Source organism: Acanthisitta chloris, unplaced genomic scaffold (assembly GCF_000695815.1).
Source record: "Acanthisitta chloris isolate BGI_N310 unplaced genomic scaffold, ASM69581v1 scaffold4089, whole genome shotgun sequence".
Lineage (NCBI taxonomy): Eukaryota > Metazoa > Chordata > Aves > Passeriformes > Acanthisittidae > Acanthisitta > Acanthisitta chloris.
The window spans coordinates 7,678-32,685 of NW_008691813.1; the positions used below are offsets into that span (position 1 = coordinate 7,678).

General features: G+C 47.4%; 1 protein-coding gene across 1 annotated transcript; it reads right to left on the minus strand.

Annotated features, from left to right (window-relative positions):
* Positions 1-408: 408 nt before the first annotated feature.
* TADA2A (transcriptional adaptor 2A) lies at positions 409-23,792 on the minus strand. The gene is given in 16 exon segments (XM_009082361.1): positions 409-594; positions 2,300-2,373; positions 4,563-4,606; positions 5,646-5,778; positions 6,390-6,421; positions 6,423-6,444; positions 8,474-8,584; positions 9,113-9,156; positions 10,972-11,035; positions 17,334-17,406; positions 18,443-18,531; positions 19,867-20,024; positions 21,273-21,364; positions 21,936-21,995; positions 23,032-23,138; positions 23,768-23,792. Coding segments are annotated over 16 exon segments (1,314 nt in total).
* Between the last annotated feature and the right edge of the window lie 1,216 nt (positions 23,793-25,008).

A 25,008-nucleotide genomic window follows, 5' to 3' on the forward strand; every position in this document is an offset into this window, starting at 1 on the left:
GCTGATTTGGGAAGGAGCACGAGGAGGGAGGAGACTGCACTTCTGTACCCTGTGCTGCACAATGTGTGGCTCTGTCCTTATTCTGTGTCACCACCAGCATAAAGTACCACGATTCTCCCTGCGGGGGCAGGAGGTGTGAGCAGTCAATGCCCATTCACGGTTTAAGATGAGCTTATCCGGCACATGATCCTTTCCAGCAGAATTCTGAGCCAAAGGGAGCCCAGACAAAGAGATGTCAGCATCCATAGCGTTTAACAAAGCTCCCTACTTGTTTTAACAGGAAAAAAAAAAAAGAGCCCCAAAAGGTTTAAACAAAAGGAAATGTCCTTCATTCAACACTGATAAAATCTTTCCAAGTGACTTCAAAGCTCCTCCACATCTGCCTGCCCCAGCCCAGGCTGCCTGTCCTCAGGCCTTTGTGATGTATCCTTCTCTGATCAGGAAGTCATAGATTTTCCTGGTTTTGTTCACATCGATCTTGATGAGGGTTCGAGCCTGCGCCAGTCTCAGGCCTCCCTGTTTGTTGCACTCGCTCACTAAAGCAGCTTTATATTCCAAATAGGCTCCAGGGACCAACCTCACCATCTGACAGAGCTGCAAGACAAAAGGGGAAGTTAATAAACACCAACACTGGCCACGCTCTGCCATTCCCACATCCCTGCCGGGGGGAGGAAGGTCGGGAATATTTGCCTGGAGAGGTTTTCAGTGTATTTCTTTGCACAGGGGCAGGGCCTGGCTGTTTGGATCCACAGGTAGCAGGGGAGGAGCTTTGCTGGCTCCGCATTCACAAACATTCCTGACTCAAAAGGGAAGGAGGAGGATGGAGGCAGCCCTGGGCTCGCAGGAGCACAGCTCTGAGTGTGTCCTGCGTGGGTGCTGCTCCTTCCCAGCGCCGGGAAGGACACGCCAGGCTGGCAAGCAGCGACTGGGCACGCTGGCCCTGGGCCAGGGAGGGCATCTGGCTGCTAATCCCCTGCAGACTCAGCCTTTAATGCCTTCCACACAAGCAGCACCGCCAGCCCCGCCGGGATCAGGGCTGGAAGCTGTGCAGGGAGAGCACTGCGTGTTTGGGAAGGAGCCCTTCCCCAGCCCCTGAGCTGTGCAGCTCCCCAAAAGCAGCATCATTCCCAGAGCACAGCAGAGACACTGCCTGTCTCCTCCTTTTAATAAGGAGATGCTTCATGCTCCTTCCTCACTGGTAGGAAATTGCAGAATTCCTCAGACTTTGTGTCTCAGCTGAGGAGGAAATCAGATTTCTCATACACACTCATGTCCTGTCACCATCCTTGCTGTGCTGAGTGGAGTCAGTGCCAGTGCCAGGCAGAGCTGGGAGCTGATTCCCAGCGCTGCCAGTTCCAGCCAAGGGGAAACGCACAGAGGGGACAGGCTGAAACACAGCTGTGCCTCATGTGCACTGCAATCTGCCCTGAGCAATCTAAGGACAGATCAGGACTCCTATTAAAAAATAATGATGCCTTCTTTCAATAGTTTTCCACTGAATTAGAGGACAAGTTGACACTGGGCTGGAAGACTGAGCCCTGAATGCAGAGTGCACCTCTCCTGGGGGCTGCAGCCACATGTCTGTCAGCTCTGACTGCTCCAGGTGAGCACTCTGGAAGGGACTGCAGGCTGCAGCACCAGGCTGAGAGAAACACCCATGGCTTGGATCCCACTCTGTGCCACATGTGCACACAAACCCCTCAGTACACGCACTGCCGAGCAGAAATATGGGAAAGATACATAAAGGACAACACACTGTTGTTGTCTCCATGGTTCACATCAGTGTTGCAGTGAAAAACCCACAACTGGCTGAGGTTTGGCTGGGAGGTGTCTATAAAAGGAGCTCTACTACTCTTGGGGTGTTCTGTGCAGGGCCAGGAGCAGGACTTGAAAATCCTTGTGGGTCCCTTGCAGCTCAGGATGTTCTGTAACATTCAGGGTCAGTGATCTCTCCAGTGAAGCCCTTGAGGAAAATCTCTGCCAGTTTTACAACCAATGTTCATCAAGGAAAAACAACCCTTCTGCTCACCCCAACCTCACAGCATGGGGAGGGAGGATGCCACACTCTGGATGCTCTAACAGCACCTAATAACACCTTTCTTTGCCAAATTACCTCATTTGCTGCAGCTTATGCTGCGTGTGTAGTACAGGAAATGAAGAAGCCAAGTGGAAAACCTGAATGATTTCTGTGAGGAGGAAACAGTCAGGGCCTGCGAGTGCTGTGATATTCACAGCCCCCGAGACACGGTGTGAGCAGCTCTGTGAAGACACAGAGATGATATTTCCATGCTTTCCTCACCTCCTTCTCCTTGTCGTTGAGCTTCTCTGTGCCTGGCAGCCCGGTGAGGTTCAGCGGTGGGGCACTGCGCCTGCCTGCAGGGGAGAGAGCAACACTGCAGAGCTGGCAGCAGCTTGGGGGTGGCTGCTCCTGGGGTGTGTTGTGGAGACAATGAAACCCTGTGACGTGATCCAGTGTTTCCAGGCAGGGTTATTTAGGGCTTAACATAAAACTCTGCTGATTTGATAAAAGGTTCGGTTTTGCAAGCAGCATAGCTAAGCTCTGTGAGTGCTGTTGGATTTGGGGAGGAACTGCAAGACAACAACCTCCTGTCAGCTGGGCTGAGCCTCCTGACTAACCCAGCTCCCCCAGCCCAGCTCGGGGAGGGAGTGCCAGGGCGTGAGGGACCCAACCCCGTGGGGTGAAACCAGGGCCTCGTGAAGATGCTGAGATCATTTATTGGTGTGATTAAGCAGCTAATTTCTTTGGCATCACTGACAACTTCACGAGGCAGAGTTTTCTTTAGATGCCTTTAAATCCAGTGCAGATATTGCAAAGCAAATGCAGTTTGGGGATTTATTTTGGTCTGTTATAAACAGTAAAATAAATATTTATCACAAGGTCATCTGCTAGTTCTCACTTTCACTATTGTTTATGTAACACTGCTGGACTTTAACTGGTGCAGCTTAAACCTTCCTGAGAGCTCACTACTTGCAGGTTTGGCTTTTTTTTTCCCCATAGTATTTTTTTCTGGAACTTCCAGAGCTCAGGACAAAGCTATTTATTCACATTTTCCAAGTCTCTTGCCCCTATGCTGTGGGTTGGATATTTAGCACTGATAGAGACAAGCCTCTCTCCCAGAATGACTTCCAAATTTGGCAAAGTGATGAAACCTTGGGAATGTGCAGCTCTGTATTCCCAAGGACTGTGCTGGAGGCTGCTCCAGACCCTGCCTGGGTCCTCCCCTGGCACTGGGGAGTGTCTGTGCCTCCTGGGCATCTGCAGGAACAGATGGGATCTGCCTGGGTGTGGGGAGGCTGATCAGAGAGAACTGAAGGGCTAGAGAGAAGCTGGAGTGTGAGTCTGTGGGAGGTGCAGAGGAAGTTATTTCCCAGCACTGCTCCCTCCTTCCGTGGCCTGGAACGAGGGTGCAGTGATGAGACACGACAGGATCTGGCTTTACTTCTATAAACCTAGGAAATACCATATAAACTACCTGAAAGAAAACATCTTGAGGCTGCAAAGGCAAGAGCTCAGAATCTAGGAGCGAAGTGAAGCACCATTAATTTGCCCTGTTGTGTATTCAGTGGGATGCAGCCTTTAATTAGAGGCACGTGGCAGCCCTTCTGCACATCCTGCCTCTTCCCTGGGCAGCAGCTTGGCTCCATTACCAGCTAACTATATGGTGTTTTGTTTGGGTTGTGTTCAGCATGTGATGCTGCTTGTAAACACTGAGTGCTCCCAGAACCTCACAGCAACACGATCCATGTGCTCCTGGGCTCCCATGGGACACTGAGCACTTGACAAAACATGAGGTTCATTCCCCACACAAACCTTCAGCTGAAGGAATGTCCTCATGTCAGGGACTCTGATACACAATGCTATTTTTTCTCCCCAATACCAGATCTTAGCAATCAACAAATATGTTTAAAACACACTGCACTGACTCACTGCTTGGTATCCTGACCCAAATTTCTAAGACTCCTGGCAGAAATGAGGAAGAACATATCGAGTCAGTGTCAACCTCTGAGCAGTTTGAGTCAAGTGGTTTAATAACATCCACATAAAAACTGGGTGTAGGGACAGGGCTAAAGCCAATTTTCCCTGGCAGTATTTAACAGCCTTGTAGTAAAACTTCATCCCAGTGTCATTCACTGGTGTGACCTCAACAGAAGGGGTGGGAGTTTATACCAGTCTTGCTCATGAGGACCTTGACTGACCCTGAATCTGCCCTTATTGGGCCCTGAATGAAGTTGGGATCCTCTTGGTGGGAAAACCCACAATTTGTGCTCACTGAATGTAAAAACTCTTCTGTTTCCTGCCTTGCTCATGTAGCTTTAGGATGGGGTTTGACCTGCAGTCAGAAAAATCTAGAGATTCAGCAAAAAAATCTTACAGGATATGCACGTGGAATGAGTTGCAGATTGATGAATGTTGACTTATTACATGTTGATAATGGTGACGTGCTTAACTATGAGACTTGAAGACTGACAACTTAGCACTCCAGAAAGAGTCAGAAAAAGGCTGTCAGAGAAATATTACTGGTTTTTAGACACCATCTTACCCGTAGTTGAGGGAACTGGTACCGTGGGAGTCAGGCCAGAATCACTGAAAAGAAAGGAAATTTTCAAATTCATGGGGTTTTAAAGGAATAATTAATATATTGGCCCTGAAACTAATTTTCCCCACTTCTAATAACAATACAATTCAACCTGCACAACCCAGGTCTGATCTGAAGGCAACAGGAGTTCTAAGTATTCAGTGTCCCCACACTGAAGATCAGGTCTGAAACCTGTTAAAAACCTCAACAAATAAATGTGGAGGGGAACACAGTAAAAAATTCAGTGGAGACTGAGTGGGGGGATTCCAAACCATCTCCTGCACACAGGATGCACTTCCTTTCTGTTGCAGTTTGGCCCTTAGCTCAAAGTGCTGGTGCAGGGTGATGACACATTAATAATGCTGCTATATCTGAAATCATCTGAAACATTCCAAGTGTCATCTGTGCCCTCATTAATATCCATAAAGACCTCATTTCCCTCCCTGACTTTATTAACAGCAATTCAGCCTCTGAAATACAGAACACAGAAAGCTGAGGGTTCTGAGCCCTCAGATCCTTCCTGGCCTGCACTCGACAAGCATTATTGCTGTTAGTCACCTTTTTGCCCTTCTGAATTTTGCAGATTGTTCCTACTGTTATAAACTGGGAATGAATTCATTATTATCACACAGGAAAATGTGTTTTATGCTAACTAAATTATAGAATAACAGACTGGTTTGGGTTGGGAGGACCTTGAAGATCATCTAGTTCTACGCCCTGCCATGGGCAGGGAAACCTCCCACCAGCTCAGGTTGATCCAAGCCCCATCCAACCTGGCCTGGAACACTCCCAGGGATGGAGCAGCCACAGCTGCTCTGGGCATCCTCTGCCAGTGCCTCACTACCCATACAGTAGAGAATTTCCCCCTAACATCCAGTCTATATTCCCTCCTTCACCTTAAGGCCATTCCCCCTTGTCCTGTCCCTCCATGCCCTCGTGCCAAGTTCCTCTCCAGCCTTCCTGCAAGCCCCTGTAGGTCCTGGAAGGCTGCTAAAGCCCAGGTGAGTGAAGCCCAGGTGTGGAACCCACAGCCTTACTGTCCCATACATGTCTGCCTGGCGGCTGAGCCACTGCTGGCAGGCACTGCTGTCCTGGATGTACTGCAGCACCTCCGAGAGCATCGTGCGCTTCAGCCGCTCCTCGTCCCGCGTCTTCTTCAGGTGGTCATAGGTCCTGGCACCTGTGGCAAACACACACCACCTGCTCAGCAGCTTGCTCAAAATGTCCACACTGCTCCTTTCTGCTGTAGGGAATCATGAGGAAGTTCTCCAGCTCTGCCCCAGACGCTGCTATTCTCCCTCTTGACAACGCCTTGGCACCAGAAGGGATTAGGTTCCACCCTGCACCCCTCCCCCACGTGCATTTCAGGCCAAAAGCAAACAAAAACGGCTTGCATGATCCAATTCCAGGAGAAAACAGGCTGTTTCCTTTATGTGGAGGTCTTAGGCCTCTCTGCAGATAGCACACATGTTGACAGCTGGTGCAAGTACCCAGAGATAAAACCTTGGGACCACTGTGCCATGACATCTCTATTTTTCTCTGGATCTTTTGCAACGTGGTGACTGGAGCAGAGCTGTGCCTGGCAGCAGGATCCCAAGGCTGATGGCTCAAACCAGCTTGAAAACAGCCCAGCTGGGCTGTGCAGTACTGCTGAAGCCTTGCTCAGCCACAGAGCCAGGCAAATGCCTTTGGAAATAAGTGTCTTTTTATTCAACACGTCCTGAGTGTTGTAGAATCATCCTCCCCCCCTTGATGGATGGGAATGGGTTGAATAATGCATCAAGTACTTACTGCAGAAGTTGGTGATTCCTGATGCTCTGTATTTCCCTTCGCAGCTCAAACTCCACTGTTGGACCCCACGAGTGAGCACGAGGGAAAGGCAAAAGACAAAAGTGGGTCAGTGGGGTGGAATGGCAATGTGGCTGTTTCTTACTTGCCCACTGAGTTTGGCTATGGACACACAAACCACAGCCAGGGTTAACCTCCCTCCACAACATCTCCAATCCAGAGCAATTTGGTCACACATTTAATTTTCTGGTACTTGTGTGCTCAGAGCTTTCTCTCTGTGCTTTGACAGTCCCTTTGCCACACTCTGGACAAGGCAAGTAACAATACAGTGGGATTTCTGGAAGGCATTTCAATAGGTTTGACACACTCCTCCAGCCAAGCTCCTGAGACATCTAATAGTCTCTTGGAACTATGATTTTCATAACTGGACCTCCCAAAATGTTCCCCTGCAGACAACTCTCCCTGCAGTCAGTAAGGTTAAATTATTAAGTGTTTCCTTTGCTCAGAGATATTTGCTGCCTGTAGCTCTTATCAGCTGCCTGTAGCACTGCTCAGTTTTACAGGGAGCAAGTTTCCTCGTGGATTTGTTTCCTCCTGTTGTCCAGGAGATCTGTGTATCACCTGTACCTGACTGTCAGGTTCACCTGAGGACTTTGCTGCCACTACAACACCACCAGGCTCCAGGACGAGCACTCCCATGTGGGACTCATGATTTTGCAGGTTCATGCTTTTGGTATTTCACACAGGGTGTCCTGAAAACACAGTCACAACTGGGGAAATGCTTTGTTCCTTCTCACAAGGCACAATTTTCCCAGTTTAAGTCAGAGAATGAAGCAGGATGTGGTGACTCTATTGTGATTTGCCTAAATGCAGGCTGTGAGATGATTCAGGGATGAACAATGCCTCTCCCTGAAGGTAAGGGACATAATGACCACTGCACTCTATAATTATGTCACATACCATAGTTTAACTTGTATCTTTCAAAGAATTCAGTTTGCTGCTCCCAGTCTCTCCATACAGACATAATACAGGGATTTTGTTTTTCCCATGACACAGACCCCAGTAAATAAACAGAGGTCTCTTGATAGGAAAATGTTAGCTCTAATACACAACCAGAATGCTCAGTCAACTGAGAAATCAAACAAAGAACTCAGACACAGTTTAGTGGAAAAAAACCCACTTGTGCTCATTTAACCTATCAAACCACAAATGTGTTTTCCTGAGGTAGTTAGATGGGGGAGGAGGAGAAAAACAACCTCCTGCCCTCCAGGAGTGAGACCTATTGAGAATCATAGAGCCATCAAGGTTAGAGGAGACTGCTAAGATCATCAAGTCCAACGACTGACCTGTCACTGCTGTAACCTCCAAACCCTAAACAATATCCTTCCATGCCACATCCAGATGCCTCTTAAATGCTTCCAGAGATGGTGACTCCACCACCTTCCTGGGCAATATCCCAGTGCTGAACACCCTCACAGGGAAAACATTTTTCCTCACATCCAATCTGAGTCTGCCCTGGCTCAGCTCAAGGCCATTCCCTCTTATCCTCTCCCTGCAGCCCTGGCAGGACACACATCCCTCACCTCTCTCCAGCCCTGGCAGGAGTTGCAGAGAGCCAGGAGGTCACCCTTGAGCCTCTTCTCCAGGCTAACCAACCCAACTCCCTCAGCCCTTGCCCATGTGCTCTGCCCTTTGCTGCCCTCGTTGCCCTTGGCTGGACTCGCTCCAGTGCCTCAATGGCCTTTGGGCAGTGAGTGCCCAAAGCTGAGCACAGCACTGAGCTGGGACCTCCCCAGTGCCCAGTCCAAGGGATGAGCACTGCCCTAGTCCTGCTGCCACACTCTGCTGAGCCAGGCCAAGATGCCCTTGGCCTCCTTGGCCACCTGTGCACACTGTTGGCTCCCACTGAGCTGTGCCACCAGCACTGCCAAGTCCTTTGTGACCAGCACTTCTCTCCCCACTCCTCCCCCAGCCTGGAGCTGCATGTGGCTGTCATGTCCTAAGGGCAGGAAAGATTGGGAAAAGATTTGGGCAATGCTATAGCTGATGGAAGCCCTGGGGATGCCTGCTGCCCCCCCAGCACTCACGCGCGTGGCTCTCGATGAACTTGTCGTGCTCCACCGGCCCCAGGATCCGCGCGAACCGACGCATCATCTCGTACAGCTCCTGCACCTCCTTGGGGTATCGCCTTTCCAGAACTGCAGGGGGACAGGGACACCCCTCAGCACTGAGGAGCAAACACACCTGTGGAAGCTGAAGTGACTCCCAACCTCTGAGCGGCACAGAGATCCATGTTTGGCCATTCTTGGCTGGTTTTGTGTCACTGTTAAAAACTGAGTGAAAAGCAATATAATTCTACAGCCCTTAAAATTCTAAATGCATCAAGGTATTTAAAGGTTGTTTGGTGATTGCTTACAGTAGTGAGATGCACTAAAAGGCCTGGATTTTACCTTCACCCCTCTCCTGACTCAGTGGCACCCGAAAAGCTTCTGAAGAGCAATTCCAGCACTGAGCTGGAAGTAGACAACACTGAGTAGGAATGAGTTAGAGCCAGAAGTCTGGAACCAGCTAGGGCAGGAGATCTGCTGGAATTCAGACCATCCGAGTATGGTCCAGTATGAACAAACCACACTGGTGCACTGGAAATGGTGAATGTGTGAAGTTTTGCCTCTTTGAAGTGAAGAATTACACCTGATACTCCGTGTGAAATCACACCTGATACTCACTCTGAAACTTCCTGAGGTTGATCAGGCCATGATCTCTTACAATTCTGGAAATGAGAGTAAAATGGTATTAATAAAAGCCATTAACTCCTGCATTGCCTCACAAACACAAAGGCTTCAGAATTAACTTTGATTCAGACCATCAGAGGGGTGGAAAACTAAACAGGAATGAAATCTCCATTCGCCTTGAGCTGCCTAGAAAGGAAACATGAGGTGGTTATGCAGTGTGGCTTTAATCAGGGGAAAATCTGGACAGTGTGTGCATTAGCCCAGCTCTGACAGCCCCTGAGCACAAAGGGAGCTGCAATCACCTTAAAGGTTGGAAATTGCTTCTTCAGGCACAGATTTCATGTCTACAACATCTTACACCTTGTCCTTCCGAAATCGGAGGTAGAGAATGTCTCATACAGATGATTTCCAGCTTCAGAGAGAGAAAAACATCCCCCTGCCAGAGCCAGGGGAGGGCTGTGCTGTGAATCCCACCACGGGGAGGGGGAGGAAGGAATTCTTCCATGGCAGTTTGGATTTTAAAAGGAGGCAAATGATTTCGGGAGCTCTGAGTTTGAACTGCTCCTGGCAGGCCGAGGGGAAGGAGCAGGGGCAAGGCAGGTGCTTGGTGAGTACATCTGTCACCAGTTTCAGAGTGCCACGTGGTCACTGCCGTGTGGTGACTCGATAAACACCTGACTTGGGCAAATCAGATCCCACAGAGTTGTGTTGTCAAGGTCAGGTTGGAACTTGTTCTATAAAATCCATGACATTTCCTTTGGAATGTACAAAATCTCCCTGTCACCTTTCTGAGAGTGACATCAGCATTTCTGTGTCAGATTTTCCAGATTTTTGTCCCATCCTGCTGCAGAAACTTCACAAAACCTGACACTGAGTTATGTAACTGAGCCCTGTGGCGCTTTCCTTCAGCGTGACATGATTGATCACCACGGAAATTACACCACATAAATACTTTTTCTTTAGGAATGATAAAGGACCATCTCAATCCATATCCACTCTTCCCTGTCACTCAGTGCTGTGCCATGAGGAGAAGGGCTAGAGCAGCCTTACTCCAACCCACTAATTCTTCTGGCAGGGATTAATCCAGCAAGATATCATTTTAAATATTGAACAAAGTGTTTGAAAGTTATAATAAAATTTAATTTAATGAACAGATTGAGTCATTCTAGAACACTGTCAAATGAGCTGAATAAATTATTCAACCTCACGTCAGCAGTAGAGTTATCTTTCCTAGTGGAAAACCAACTTAGGGACCACTAATATTTCTGTGGGGAAAGTGGGGGGTCAGAAATTAGTCACAGCCTGGCAAACTTTTTTTTTTCCCCCCTCCCTGAAGAGAAAATTAATGATGTGCAATCCATCAGCATTACACAGGGAGTGAAAGAGCAGAGATTTGTCTGGTTCCAGCCCTGGATCTGTGTCTGGTTTCCCAGATGGTATTTCAGTTTCCATTCTGCAAATGTGACCTCATGAGGTGTGTTGGAAGCTTAGTTATGTACAGCTGGATTTGGGGATGAAAAGTACAGTGTACACGACTTCCCTGCACTAAAAAGGAGGGGGAAATAGGCTTTTTGTAAGAGTTTAAGGAGAGTTCTTTGTCAACCCTGTGTACAACCAGTCTCAGGGGCTGTTGGTCTGTGTTTCTGGTACCTCGTGCCTGATCCTAACCATGCAGGAACAACCATACATTCAAGGGAATCCTGTCCTGAGCTCAGGACCTCAGGAGGTCTCCATGCATGGGAATTGTCTGGAAGGATGTGATAGGAAATCAGGTATGTTTAGTATTAGCACAACAGTGGGGACCAAAATGTATTCATGAAGCAAACAAACACAGTTATTGCTTGAAAACTCACTTTTTCCTTCTCTGTCTTTCCTTTAACCTGGAGTGATAGATATCTACAACTGCAATCTTCAGGGCTGCAAAGGAAAAAGATGACACGAGTCATAAATAACCACTGTATGAGGCTGATTTTCAAGCCTGAAATGGTCACTGCTTTGCTGTTTTAGAAGTCCTGTGGCATATTTACAGGGGCATCAGCTCACTAGAGACTAACCTGCAGGACATGCTACCTATGGAAGCTTTCTTTGGCTTAGTCCTTCCAAATCCTTACTGTAAACAGACTCATGTAAACATGAACCTGGGTAGATCCTGAGAACTCTTTTCCTCCTCCTTCTTGGGCTGTCCTACTATCAGCACTTATTTTCTCCTTCATACACGCAATTGTTAAGTATTTCTCCTCCTGGAAAGCAGATTTATCAGGTTTAAGGATCTGAGGTATCACCTTTGGGCAAAAGCTTCTTTGCACAGAACAAGGAACTCCTTGTTCTGTGCAAATAGAAACACACAGTCCTAGCTGTGAAGATTCAAAGTAGCCTTTGCTAGAGTTGTTAAAAACACCTAGAAGGTTCTAGCTTGTTAACTTCCAAACTTCTCTGTCTGCCAGGAGAACAAAGAATAGTTCAGGACAGTGTGAAGGAGCTCAGGAAAAATTGATGCTCATTAGAAATCATATCCTTTCCTGAATCAGCCCTGTCTGCAGGATGCTGATCCACTCACATCCTGCAGCTGCTTTTGCCTGTAACCACTAGGTTAATAAACTGATTTTAGGTAAATTCTTGAGGGAAAATACCAAGAAACACTTATCACTTTCCCCTCCCTCATTCTGTTAACTAACACACACATTCTAGGTCAGTAAATGAGTGTAGAATTGGCTCATTCCACAGTGGTTTTTTCTCCTTTAGGTTAATCATAGAATCATAGAACCAACCAGGTTGGAAAAGACCTCCAAGACCAACAAGTCCAACCTTACCATGGTCACTAGACCATGGCACTAAGTGCCACATCCAGTCTCACCTTGAAAACCTCCAGGGATGGGGAATCCACCACCTCCCTGGGCAGCCCAAGGGGGACAGAACCCTGAATCCATTTCTCTGTAGCTACACAAGAAGAGCAAAACTGATAGTGGCAGTTTATTGATTGCACTCTGATAAATAATTAAGAGTGCAATTAAGCAGTGTGGTTATGTGTCTATTTTAAATATGTATTTATGTGTAAGCATCAGGAAGCCCCAAACCTCTGGGAAATCCATCTGTGCATCCCTCTGGGTAATCAAATTCATACAAACAGGCACAGCTGAAACCCAAAGGCTGAGAGGATTAGCTCAGGAGCCACAGTTTGGGGTGACACTTGCTGATCCCTAGGAGAAAAAATCTTCACTTTATTCCAAACTGATTTGCTGTTAATCTAAGAGCAAAAGATTTCATAGGAGATGGGAGCATGGTGCAATATTCCCACTTACTTTTGCAGATTTCTTGCATTTTCAAGTATTTTCATCAGGAGGTATTTAAGCTTCCTAATTTAAGAACAAGCAGAGAGAGCAAATTCTGCTTCTTTGCCTAACTGTGGGGACAAGAAACTGGGAATACAGCAAGTTAAACATGAATGAAATCCATTAGGAAGGGCTGGAATTGGTGCCAATTGATGGAAAATATGTTTGTAGCTTTCAAACCCTCTGCAAGCTCAGCCAACTTGTTATTTTTTCTGGGGTTTGTGTGGGCAGAGCTTAATAAGTACATGCAGAAACTGCACTGGAGAACCTCTATAAATATCACAAGTAATTATGCACCTCTAACCGTGGCGTTTGGATGCTTTCACCTGAGTGCACAACACCCTGGGAGAGATGGTGATCAGCTGGGGAGAGGAAGGGACAAACGAGGGGAAAAAATGGAGCTTTGCTCAGAGGAAAATTAGTATTTGCTGCCACATGCCCTTTTGGAGGGGCTTTTGTTTTTAATAGACATATTCACCCAGGACCAGGCGATTACCAGATCTGGAATGCATGAATAGCTCTGACTACTACACTGTTACACACTGCATGGAAATGAGAGAGGAGATGCTGTAGGAATGAGAATGATTTGCCTGTGCTTTCCCCCATGGGCTGTACCAGGGAGGCAGTTGTTTGTCCTGGCAGTGTAAGCTGATCCAAGCTGACACCTTGCTCAGTGCCCACTTTGGGCTGTGCCACTCAGGGCAGCTCACAAGGCCCCAGCGATAGGCAGAAACTCAAGGCTCCTTTCACCATTCCCCCAAAACCCCAAATATTTTGGTTTCTCCAGAGTGTGTCCAAACCATTTACTTTGCTCTTCATTCCTCTTCAGCCTCATTTGGCCTGCAGAGAACTTTGCTGAGCACTAATGAGTGAGACCTTTGTTTCCTGCGAACCTGCTTGGCGTGAGAGGCCCAAATAGAGGGAAGAATGCAAACTAATCCCAGTAAACAGCCTGTGGGACCAGTGTGTGCCGTGGTTGGGACACACTGCATGGCTGCAGTCCAAATCCACCCTCCCTGGAGGAAAGCAGGACCCATGGCAAACAGTTATCTGCCTTTGGAGCATGTCAGGAAGCTCCACAAAAGGATAAACATCATCTTCTGTCTGGAAGGACAGTGACTGCCTTGTCTTAGAAAATCAAACTTCCCTGCCACTTGCAGCCTATTTCCACTCCCTTCTGAACTTGTGGTTTCAGCAATTACTTTGCAGTGTTAGAAGTGAAAATCATTTACATGAGAAGGGGGGGAAAAAAGCTGGGAAAAAGGATAAATTACTAACGTTCTAATTCAGCCTGATGAAAAGTTGTAGTTCATGAAATATTCAAGCGCCGTGGGCTGAATTAGGCTTGTAACTGTTGGTGCTTTTGATCTGTCCATTATGTTTTTGTGTAACTGCAATATGTATTTGCATGCCCTTACTTAGTGCCAGCACTGAATAAAAGGGAACAAATCCAGAATGTAATGGAAATAGGAGAGACTTCTTTCTGCCACCTCACTAGTATCAAGAAGGGAGTGAATGATGCCTGTGACCCCCTGTGAGGTGGGAGGAGGTGGTGAGGCAGCAGGAAAAAGTTCTGTGTTCCTCCCAAACCTGCCTGGGAGTCTTCCCACCCTGTATAAAATTGCATCTTCTTGTGGGAATACCAAAAACTTTAGACTGAGTCAGGGAAATATAACAGGGAAAATACATCATGTATAAAAATACATATGTCATATAAAAGATGTATTAGGAAACAGAGGTCAAGCAGCTCAGATACAGAACTTCTTATAAAATCATTTTCACAGCATGCTAAGCAAAGCAGTGTAGAAGAAAGGGAACAAGGGGGAATTCCACTTCAATGGGAGCATCACGTATTCCTGTGTGATGTGTAGCCTTGGCACTGCAGCACTGATCTGTGACTTGTGAGCCAAAAGGAAGAGACCAGAGACATTGTACTTCTCGGGGCCTAGCTGAGCAGCTTTCAGAAAATGGAATAGAAAAGTAGTTTTCAAAAATTAATCTTGAACCCAGTGAGGTACAATGTGTGGCAGGAAAGCAAACAGAGGATTTTTTCACATCTTTAATCGATGCTGCAAAGCCCCATTTGGGTTTCTTGGGGTTACAGAATGTGTTAAACCCCTGTTTGACATCCTTCCCTGCACCTCCAGGTTGTCTCAGAGCCCTCTCTGCCTGGCAGCTGTGAAGCACAAAGCCTCTTCAAACCAGCCCTGCTCTCAGGTCCACATGTTGCACTGTGAAATCCTACAATTAGGTTGCAAAACATTCCCAAGCAAAGTCAGCAGCTGAGATCGTCAGAACTGCAGGACAGGGAGGATGTGGCTCCTTCCTTTCTTTGTATTCACTTGGAGAAGGGAAAGATCTCATTCCAAAGCTTTTAGGAGAGCATTCTTTCTCTCCCCAAGATGCCTCGTGTGAAAGAGAAGCAGCTGGTTAGACCCTGGGACTTCATTTTTCAGAGGTTTCTCTCTCACGTGGGCAGAGCTGGGACAGCTGTGGGAGGCAGATGCCAGAGTTCCTGAGCTCAGAGATCCAAAAGGGAGTTGGTCACACTCCATACCCTCTGCCAAACAGCCTGCACTGAGCAAATGCCTGACATCCCTTAGTAAGCACTGAAGACAGCTGAGGGATGGACTGGAGCATCCAATGAAATTACCAGGCAAAAGACTGGACAGATAGAGGGAAGTATTTCTTCACATGACACATAATTACATTCAGAGCTCCTAACTCAATTGTGGAACTCTGCTACAGGATGTAGGGGCAGGAGTACAGACAGATACAGTCCCAGCAGTAGTTAGCTAAGCTGCTGGAGGACAGGGCCTTGGTCAAAATGGTCTGAACACAACCCGAGGCTCAAGGAGTCTCCAAACTTGTCACTGCAGGAAATGCAGAGGATGCCACAAAGCTGATAAGAGCACTTCCCTATAGAGACAGGCTGAGAGGAGTCTGGAGAATGTTGTAGGGAGACTTCACAGCCCCTTCCAGGAGCTGAAGGGGCTCCAGGGAAGCCAGAGAGGGACTCTGCATCAGGAACTGCAGAGATAGGACATGGAGTAATAGGTTCAAATTGGAAGAGGTGAAATTTAGGTTAGAAATTCTTCCCTGTGAGGTGCTGAGGCACTGGTTGCCCAGAGAAGCTGTGGCTGTTCCATCCCTGGGAGTGTTCCAGGCCAGGCTGGATGGGGATTGGAGCAGCCTGGGCTGGTGGGAGGTGTCCCTGCCATGGTGGGATGGGATGAGCTTTATGGTCTCTTCCAATCCAAACCATTCCATGATTCTACATGGAAGATATGCCAGGAAATGGATCTGCCTATAGTTCTCTTATGTTCTCCTCCCCGGTGTGTCTCCTGAGGAGCACTGAGGGGACACTGAATGAGACAGACCAGAGGGTTTGGCCCTGTGCAGCTCTGTGATCCTCTGAAGGGAGGAGGAGAGCTGATTCTTGCTTCCACTGGCAAGTTAAACAGGAGGATGATAGGAGAGACCTCAAATGACTGAACTGTGCATGGGAGGAAGGCAGGTGTGAGGGGGATGGAAGGCAGAGCTGCAAACCTGCTCAAATGAATATTAATCTATCCATTAATGTGCAGAACTAGGAGATTATTTTGCTTTTCCAGGCCCCAGGATCGGACGAAAGAGCAGAGGGTTGGCAGGATGAACCTGTGACATGGCCTCAGGCCAGGGCCCCTTTCAGTGGCTGTGAAAAGGGGAGAGACTGACACACGATGCTCATGGCCCTCCCTGAGCCAAGGCAGTTTGCATTCCTGAAAGCTCCTGTGTACACTGCTAAATTTCAAACTCATTTCTTTAACTCTGGCAGGGCTGTCTGTACCTAACAGGATTTGTCTGTCTCCAAGGGATGCATAGGCTTTAGCTGAGAGCTGCCTGACACAGATGGGAGAATTCTGAGGCATAAACACAGGACTTTCAACCACTATATGTGCTTATAAACGCGGGGGAAAGTAGGAGCTTTGCTGCTCTGAGGATTAAAGTGTCACTGTAATAACTCCTGTTGTTTGGCATTATTAAGGCAGTTATGTTCACAGACACTCAGAGCAGGAACTGGACTCATCCAAACATCTTCACAATAAAGAGAAGCTGTCACACAGCTCATGCTGTAACCCAGGGCATGTTTAACACAGGAAAATCACATAGGTTCAAGACAACAACAGTGTAAATGTGTTACACATAATCTTAAACTCCACACTTTGCTGCCTGCATTAAAACCCACCCTGACAGCAAACAGAGACAGATATTTTCTAAACTAGTAATCCTAACTAATAATAAGTGACAGATCTCCTAAGAAACTAGATGTAGTAGGAAAGGAGTACTGGTAACACGAGGAAAAGATGCTCCTCTTCCTGAATCACAACAAGGATTGTGCCTTGCTGTGACACTCACAAACTTTATGTAGATGGAAGGAATCTTTTTGAGCTGGAGAGAAGAAGTAATATCAAGGCATTGATGTTTTCTGGTTTTTAATAGCCCTGTGGGTCTGTTTATCCAAACTCTGATGCACTGTTACCTGTACTGTCTTTCCTAAGGAGATGGCTGTGACTTGTGGAGACTATTGGATCTCAGTCTTGTTCTGGCTGCATTTCAGCAGTGAGTGAGGTGCATTATTCTATACATAAATACCATTTGTACATCAGAGCTTTTAAAAGAGAACTGGAAGTGAGGACCATGGAAATCCCAGTGTTTAAATCCCAGTGAGATTTAAAAAAAACATTAAAAAATTGATTAAAAAAACATTAAAAGACATACATTATTTAAAATGCATACATTAAAGTGTATGTTCACTGTCCAAGGGTGCAGAGAGACCCAAAGAAGAGCTGTGTAGGCACACTGAAATGTTGTTTTCAGACAGGGTACAAAAATATGGGACTTACCATGCAAAATGTCTGAATCATCTTCTACAAAATCAATATCTCTCAAATCCCATTCAGCATAGTTGTCAAACTCCTGTTCAGAGGTGATTAATACAGTCACTAACAAGCACTGAAATATTGGGCTCCAGTTTCAGCACATACAGAAGGACTGAAAACAGAGGTGTTTACTCATACACAGCTGTACAAGGTTCCACCCCTGAGCAGCAAACATCCCAATGGAGCTTTGAGTGGGGAATGTGTAACATGCACCCCATGGCTGGAATTGGAGTAGGAGGCTGTGACAGGAGAAGGAGAACTCATCAGGTAACTTCCATGACACTCACACTGTGGTGGAAATTAGAATCACAGATTGGAAGTGACCCAGAGCTGGAAGTGACCCACCAGGATCACCAGTCCAACTCCAGGCCCTGCACAGGACAATCCCAACCATCCCACCCTGTGCCTGAGAGTGTTGTCCAGGCACATGGTGTGGTTCTTGGGGTGGTCCTGAGGTTCATCAATTGGTGATTCTGCTCAGGTGCCCAAAACCAGCCCCTACATGGCTGAATTCACTCTTTCATGGACAGGAGCTGGTTTGGCCACAGGAACTGGGGCCCTGTGCCCACAGCTAAAAGCACTGAGAACAATGCAGGTCTTTCAAGTGATCCCTGGAGCAGACTCGTGTGTGCTTCCCTAGGGCAGATGACAGAGAGCTGGAGCTGATCCCTTTGGCTCAGCATCGACTTCACAGCATCCACTCTGCTTACATAAGGGCCAATCCTGGCTGGACATCTGGTGGCAGCAGCACGTCCTGCAGCCTCACACACTGCTGCAGCCAGCTCTGCAGGGCACCAGCGCCACCTCTGTCATCACAGCCTTAATTAATCCAGAGGTTTAATCACAGAACAGCTCCAGCTGGAAGGGATGCATCAGGATCAGTGCCCAACTCCCTGCTCCTCACAGGATAACCTTAAACTAAACCACAACACTAAGAAAATCGCTCACTCCTGCCCTCTCCTCTGATGGTTTTTACATGGAGTGAAGACCTACAGGCAGGGGCAAACAGGTGTGTGTGTGCCGAGCCTGCACCCAGCAGCACACAAAAAACAAGAGAGAAGAGTGAGTCTTACCTCAACAAAGTCAGCTCTGGCTGGCATGTACCCAGCCATGTCCCTGGAGAGCAAGGAATCAAAGGCAGGCCGTGGGGGATCATCAGCAGCTGAGAAAAACAAAGGGGTTTAGTTGTTGTGCAGAGCTTGAGGTCTGTTTTTAAAGGTCTGTAAGTAAGTGTTTATCTTGCAGGAAAAGTGGGAATAATTAGTTGAAGAAAAATACACTGACTGGGTTTTTATTCAGTGTTCTAGTCAGGCTGAGTTCATCCAGAGAAAAATGCAGTAATCTGAGCTCCTCAGAGCATTCCCAAAAGTCATACACAAATTCAAGGTAATAAATAGGTTGTAAAATGTAAACTTTACATTTTGGAGCTCAGCATCCCCCTGTAAACCTCTGCAGATCCCTCAGGCTCAGCATGCAGGTTCCTTTAGTTAGTAGCAACAGGAGTGTTAAATCTGCCTCTTCTGGGGGCCATCGACAGAGCTGCAATTAAAGCCATACAACTCCCAATTTTTACAACACTTCCCAGCTGAGGAGCTCAGTGTTTTGCAGACAGTAATGGTCTGAGGCTCACAACACACTTGTGCAGGAGCTGAGCATTATATGTCCCATGCTACAGATAAAGGAAGCTAAGGCACAGAGAGTTTATCTTGGTCCAGGTCACATAAAAGAGTCAGTAACAGAAACAAAATTGTCCAGTTCCTACTGCTTAGCTCTAACCACTTTTCTGGGAAGTGTAAACCTCCAGACAGCAGCAATTGTTCCTCCCAGACATGCTGGGGAGCTTTGGAATGGAACAGCTGCCAGACTGGGGGAATGCTAAAGATGTGAGATGCAAGGAAAGCTGAGAATTTGTTAACGTGCTGAAATTCAGCTCAGACTTCTTAACAGGCAGTTTTAAAGGTGTGAAATCAGCAGAGCTGAAAGGAGAGATTTTATGACAAATCACATCAGCAGTTAGGCCTGGGACACAGTGAGGAACCAGGGGAAATGTTCCAAGGCAGAAATCACTTTTCAGTGACTTCTGTATACAAGGACAGGACAGGGACATTGACCACCAGCACCAGGGTGGGAATCACAGGGGTTTGTACCAGGAGGGACACACATGGAGGAGCTTGGAGGTAGTTTGTTCTTTAAATAGATACACCCCCCCCAGGTCTCTGCTGTTGTGGTTTCTGAGGGAACATGTCCTCTGGCTGGGCAGGAACTCCTGAGAGCCTGATGTCTGTATCAGACCACTCTGCCCCTGCCTTTCCCCAGGGAACTGTCAGCCTTGTCTGTCTGATACACCAATGAATCAATCCAGTGTGAAGCAAACTCTACTACTAACACAACTCAAGCCAGTGCAGGAATGAAAGCAAATGACATGTGCGGTGTATGTCCTGCTCCAGAGCTGCTGATTCCAGCTTTGGCAGAGTCCTGGCAGGACAGGGATACTCACAGTGGAAGGGAATGGCTGTTTCACTGTGCTGTGCCTCCTCTGCCTGCTTCAGGTTCAGCAAGGTGGATGCAAACAGGGGGTTGTTGATGAAGTGCTTCATGTAGTGCTTCTCACACTCCTCCTTGGATTTGGTACACATCTGGTTGGCTACATCCTGCCTGGAGCGGGGAGAAGGGGCTTCATGTGAAGAACACAGAAATGTCAAGGGGATTTTAATTTCTCTAGTGGGAGAAGATAATTTTGGAGAAGAGGCTGATTGTGGTGTGTGCAGAGAACTGCCCTGGGATGATGTCTGAACTCACATTTCCAGGACTAACACTGAGCCAATGTTTGATGCAGTGCCAGGGAGCTCTTTTTGTGTGGCCATGAGCAATGCACATCACTGTCTCCACAAGAGAAACTCCCCGGTTGAGGGAATGCACCAAATCTTTGGCAGGTTTTGCTATTTACAATTGCTATTTGAGGGTTTTTTGTACATTTAACTAACCCCAGGTAATGGTAAATTCTGGAACTGCATTCTGCTTCCTAAGTTTCTCCTGTGATTTTAACTGGATAGTGGTTTCCCCTGCCATGGAGCAATGTTAAACAGGGATTTTTTAGGGAGAAATTCTTCCCTGTGAGGGTGATGAGACACAGGTTGTCCAGAGCAGCTGTGGGTGCTCCATCCTTGGGAGTGTTCCAGGCCAGGCTGGATGGGACTTGGAGCAACCTGGGCTGGGGGAAGGTGTCCCTGCCCATGGCAGGAGTGGGATGGGATGAGCTTTAAGCTCCTTTCCAACCCAATCCCTTCTGTGACTCTGTGATTCAGTTTCTTAAACACCAAAATGGTTGTACAAAACACATTCTAGAAACCTTCACCAAATTTTCCTGGAAAAGTGGTTGACTAAAACCATGAAGTGTTTTCTCTTTATAAAATGTCTGAGTTGAGGATATAAATCCACCAGCTGCAATCATTTTACTGACTGTTAAACTCCAAATGGGATGCAAAGGATTGCAGGGAAAAAAAAGGTCAGTTTTTCCTTTATTTGGTAAAGGCTGAAAAAGGCTAAATGTTTGCGGAAAAAGTGAAGATTGTTTGTACTGCTAAGCAGGGCAAAGTGACTAGACAGAAGCAGTTTTCAGCCTTAATTCTGACAGCAGCATGCACATAAGAACTCTCAGCTCTGTTTCAGTGAGTTCTGGGCTTCTCAGCTTCTAATACAGCTATTTTTTCCATGAAGGAGAAGAGAGAGAACCCATGAAAACAGGATCTGGTATCCTAGAGTTTGACTGTAGCTTAGTGTCTCACCCACCCTAAGTCATTGAACAGTCAATGTGCACTGAGGTATTCCACGGTGAGATCCAGGGAAATGAGAGGAAAAACTGCCCAACCTGCACTGAAATTGGCTGAACCACTGAATTCTCACCAGTTCCCAAATCCACAGTCCATCACAGCTTCGAGGAGAGACATTTCCTCCTGAGCTGTCCAGTTGGGATCCAAGACAGGGAAATCTGATGTCTAGAGAAGGAGAAAGCAGATCAGACTGCTGTGAGCTTGTTGTAACCCACCCCAGGAGGAGCAAAGGAGCTTTAAACCACAGTGGATTATAGTGATAGCTTCAAACTTTCACTGTGTCCCAAGAAACCTGATGGAGTTATTTAGGGCATTGGTTTATCCACCACAGCAAACAGTGGCACATGTTGTATCTCCCAGCTCTAACCCAACCACGTCATGCTGGGAAACACAGTAAAAATTACTAAAGGCCTTAAAACCCATTAATTTTGGGGAAGAAAAACCAAGACTAGAGAAGCAGAGGCTGATTCACGTGGCTGGAGAACTGGAAGTTAGTGAAGTGCATTGTGCCAGCTATAAATAGCTCTGAATGACTCCACTACTCCAACATGTTCCAGGTGGATAATTTTCTCTGCTATCAAGGAAGACTTTTTCTTTCCTTTAATAGTTCTAAACCTCTGAATCAAACAACTGCATCACTTAACCTTTCAGTGTAACATTAGTAAGCAAAGGTCTCTCTCCTGGGAAGCTGTGTAAGCTCAGGATTGAGTGGGTGTTATCCAAGTGGAATATTTACCATGATCTCGTAAGTGTGATCACTTTGGTGTTTCTTGTATTCAAATCCTCTGGTGAAACACTGCAGGAAAAAGGAGCAGCATCATGTTAGTCCTTCTTCTGCCCTGAACATTGTCACTAGTCCCTTTTCCCCTTCTGTTCCCTGACCACTGAGTATCCAAACTTCCCACCTGACACACTCGATTTTCCTCATTTCATTCCAGAAAACCCATAAAATGGTAGAAAAAAATGTGCTAAAATTGGGTTAAATCTTTGTATTCTGCCCCAAGACACAACTCCCGTGAATCCCAATTTTTTTGTTATGTATTTATGGCAAAATCAGGCAGGTGAGAAAAAAATTGGTGCTATAAAGTTGCTCATTCTAGGAAAAGTGCACAGAGCATTTAACAAGCATTGCAAACTCAGTTTGACTTTAAGCTGAGCTCTCTGATTAAATGGTTTGTAGGTACTTTTAACAGTTAAATTTCTAGTTTTTAAATACAAGCAAATGAACAAAAATGGACCCAATACACAAAATAGAGGTTTGTGCATTTTATACATGTATTTTTTACAGTTCAAGGCTCAGCTCCTTTTTCCCTTCTTGAGGTTATTGCCAATTTTCAACCATGGTAACACAAACTGATTTAATAATTAAACCCAGCACTACTTTCTGTGGTTTATCAGATCACACACAGAGCTTTTAAACAACTGCATCTCATCACCAGCAATTCTTGTCAATATTGCAGATTTTCCTTTTCCACTTAGGAGAGGGAAAATGTGTGTGGACAGGGAAAAGGTGTTTCTGGATGGATTTCCTTTCCCATGGCACAAAAACATGACAGAGCTGATGCTCCTCCAGACATGCAGCAGCACGCTGGGCTACAGCCAGGCTGACTGAACCTCTCTAGGTGCTGCACAAAGAGCTCCTTCACCTGCTCCTGCCTCAATTCTTCATCCTCCTGACTCCCTTTGTCATTTCCCTGTCCCTGAGCAAACAAGTGTGCTGGGACAAGTCTCCAGAGACCAGTTATTAATATGTTTATGGACAGCCTGGCACCAGACAGGCCTCTGGTGGCTTTCTCAGGGACATGAGTGCCTCTGTGTCCCACAGCACTCACCTGCAGGCACAGGAGGAAGGGAGGAGGGCCACACTCAGCACACTTCACATAGGGCTCTGTGAGGTAGGAGGAGCACCCACGGCACGGAGGTTTGTCAAAAGGGTCACCTGGGGAACCAAAGGTAAATCTCATGTAACAGAGCCAAGGAAGTGGTTTGGCATCACCGAATTCACAGCACCAGAGTATGTGAAGGGGTTGGAATGGAGCCCCAAACCCTGCCCTGGGAAGGGACACCTCCCACCAGAGCAGGTTGCTCAAGGCTCATCCAACCTGGCTGTGAACACCACCAGGGTTGGGGCAGCCACAGCCTCCCTGGGCAACCTGGGACAGTGTCTCACCACCCTCACAGGGAAAACTTCTGCCTAATAGCTAACCTAAACTTTCCCTCCATCAATTTTTCCCCATTACTCCTTGTCCTGTCACTGCAGCTCCTAACAGAGTCCCTCTGCAGCTTCCCTGGAGCCCCTTCAGCTCCTGGAAGGTGCTCTGAGGTCTCCACACAACCTTCTCCTCTCCAGGCACATTCACTTGTGCCCAGTCCCAGAACTTGTAGGCTCCTTTGAGCCCAGGATATCCTCTGAATTTTAGGTGAACTCTGCTGTGTATAAGCCTTTCCTACTGCAGCTTTTTGAACACTTCCAGGGATGATGACCCCAAAACTCCACAGCTCCAAGAAATCCTTGTCCCTGCTTTTCCATGACTGAATGTGGGAGATGAATTAGGTGATGGCACTTACTGCTGAAGGAGGCCAAACGCTCCATGGCTCTCCCCTGGTGCTGCTCCTGCTGCTCCCAGTGACACTGTCTTGCTTAAACACCTGGAGCCTGAGCCCTGTCCCCGCCAGTGTGTCCTACAGGGAATTCTCTCCCTGGAGCTGCACCTCTCCAGAGCACTGGAAAGAAAACCAGCAGGTCAGGGACGGCACAGACACAGAAGTGCAAACATGTGCCCTGCTCATGCCAACACCATTTTTTGGGCTGTGTGGCATATCAAGCTTCCCATATCCAACTAACCCATATCCCACTCCACCAAAACCCACTCCCCAGTCCCTACTCCCCCATATCTCAATCCCCAATCCCCTCTATCTCATTCCCCCAATCTCCACTCCCCCCTATCCTGCTCGCCACACCCCAACTCCCACTCCCATATCCCATTCCTCATATCCCAATGCCATATCCCATTCCCTGTGTCCCATTCTCCCAATCCCATATCCCAACCCTATTCCCCATATCCCACTCCCCACTCTCATATCCCACTTCCATATCCCCATTCCCCATCTCCCAATCCCCATCTCCCACTTCCATATCCTCATTTTCCATCTCCCAATCCTCACTCCCATATTCCACTCCCCACTCCCATATCCACTTCCATATCCTCATTCCCCATCTCCCAATCCTCATATCCCACTTCCATATCCTCATTTTCCATCTCCCAATCCCCACTCCCATATCCCCAGTCCCCATCTCCCATATCCACTTCCATATCCCCATTCCCCATCTCCCAATCCCCATCTCCCACTTCCATATCCTCATTTTCCATCTCCCAATCCCCACTCCCATATCCCCAGTCCCCATCTCCCATATCCACTTCCATATCCCCATTCCCCATCTCCCAATCCCCATCTCCCACTTCCATATCCTCATTTTCCATCTCCCAATCCCCACTCCCATATCCCCAGTCCCCATCTCCCATATCCACTTCCATATCCCCATTCCCCATCTCCCAATCCCCATCTCCCACTTCCATATCCTCATTTTCCACCTCCCACTCCCCACTCCCATATCCCACTTCCATATCCTAATTTTCCATCTCCCAACCCCCACTCCCATATCCCCATTCCCCATCACCCATATCCCACTCCCCACTCCCATATCCTCATTTCCCATCTCCCAATCCACACTCCCATATCCCATTCCTCATCTTCCCATTCCCCACTCCCTTCCCCGTCCCTCCCGCCCATCACCGCCAGGGGGCGCC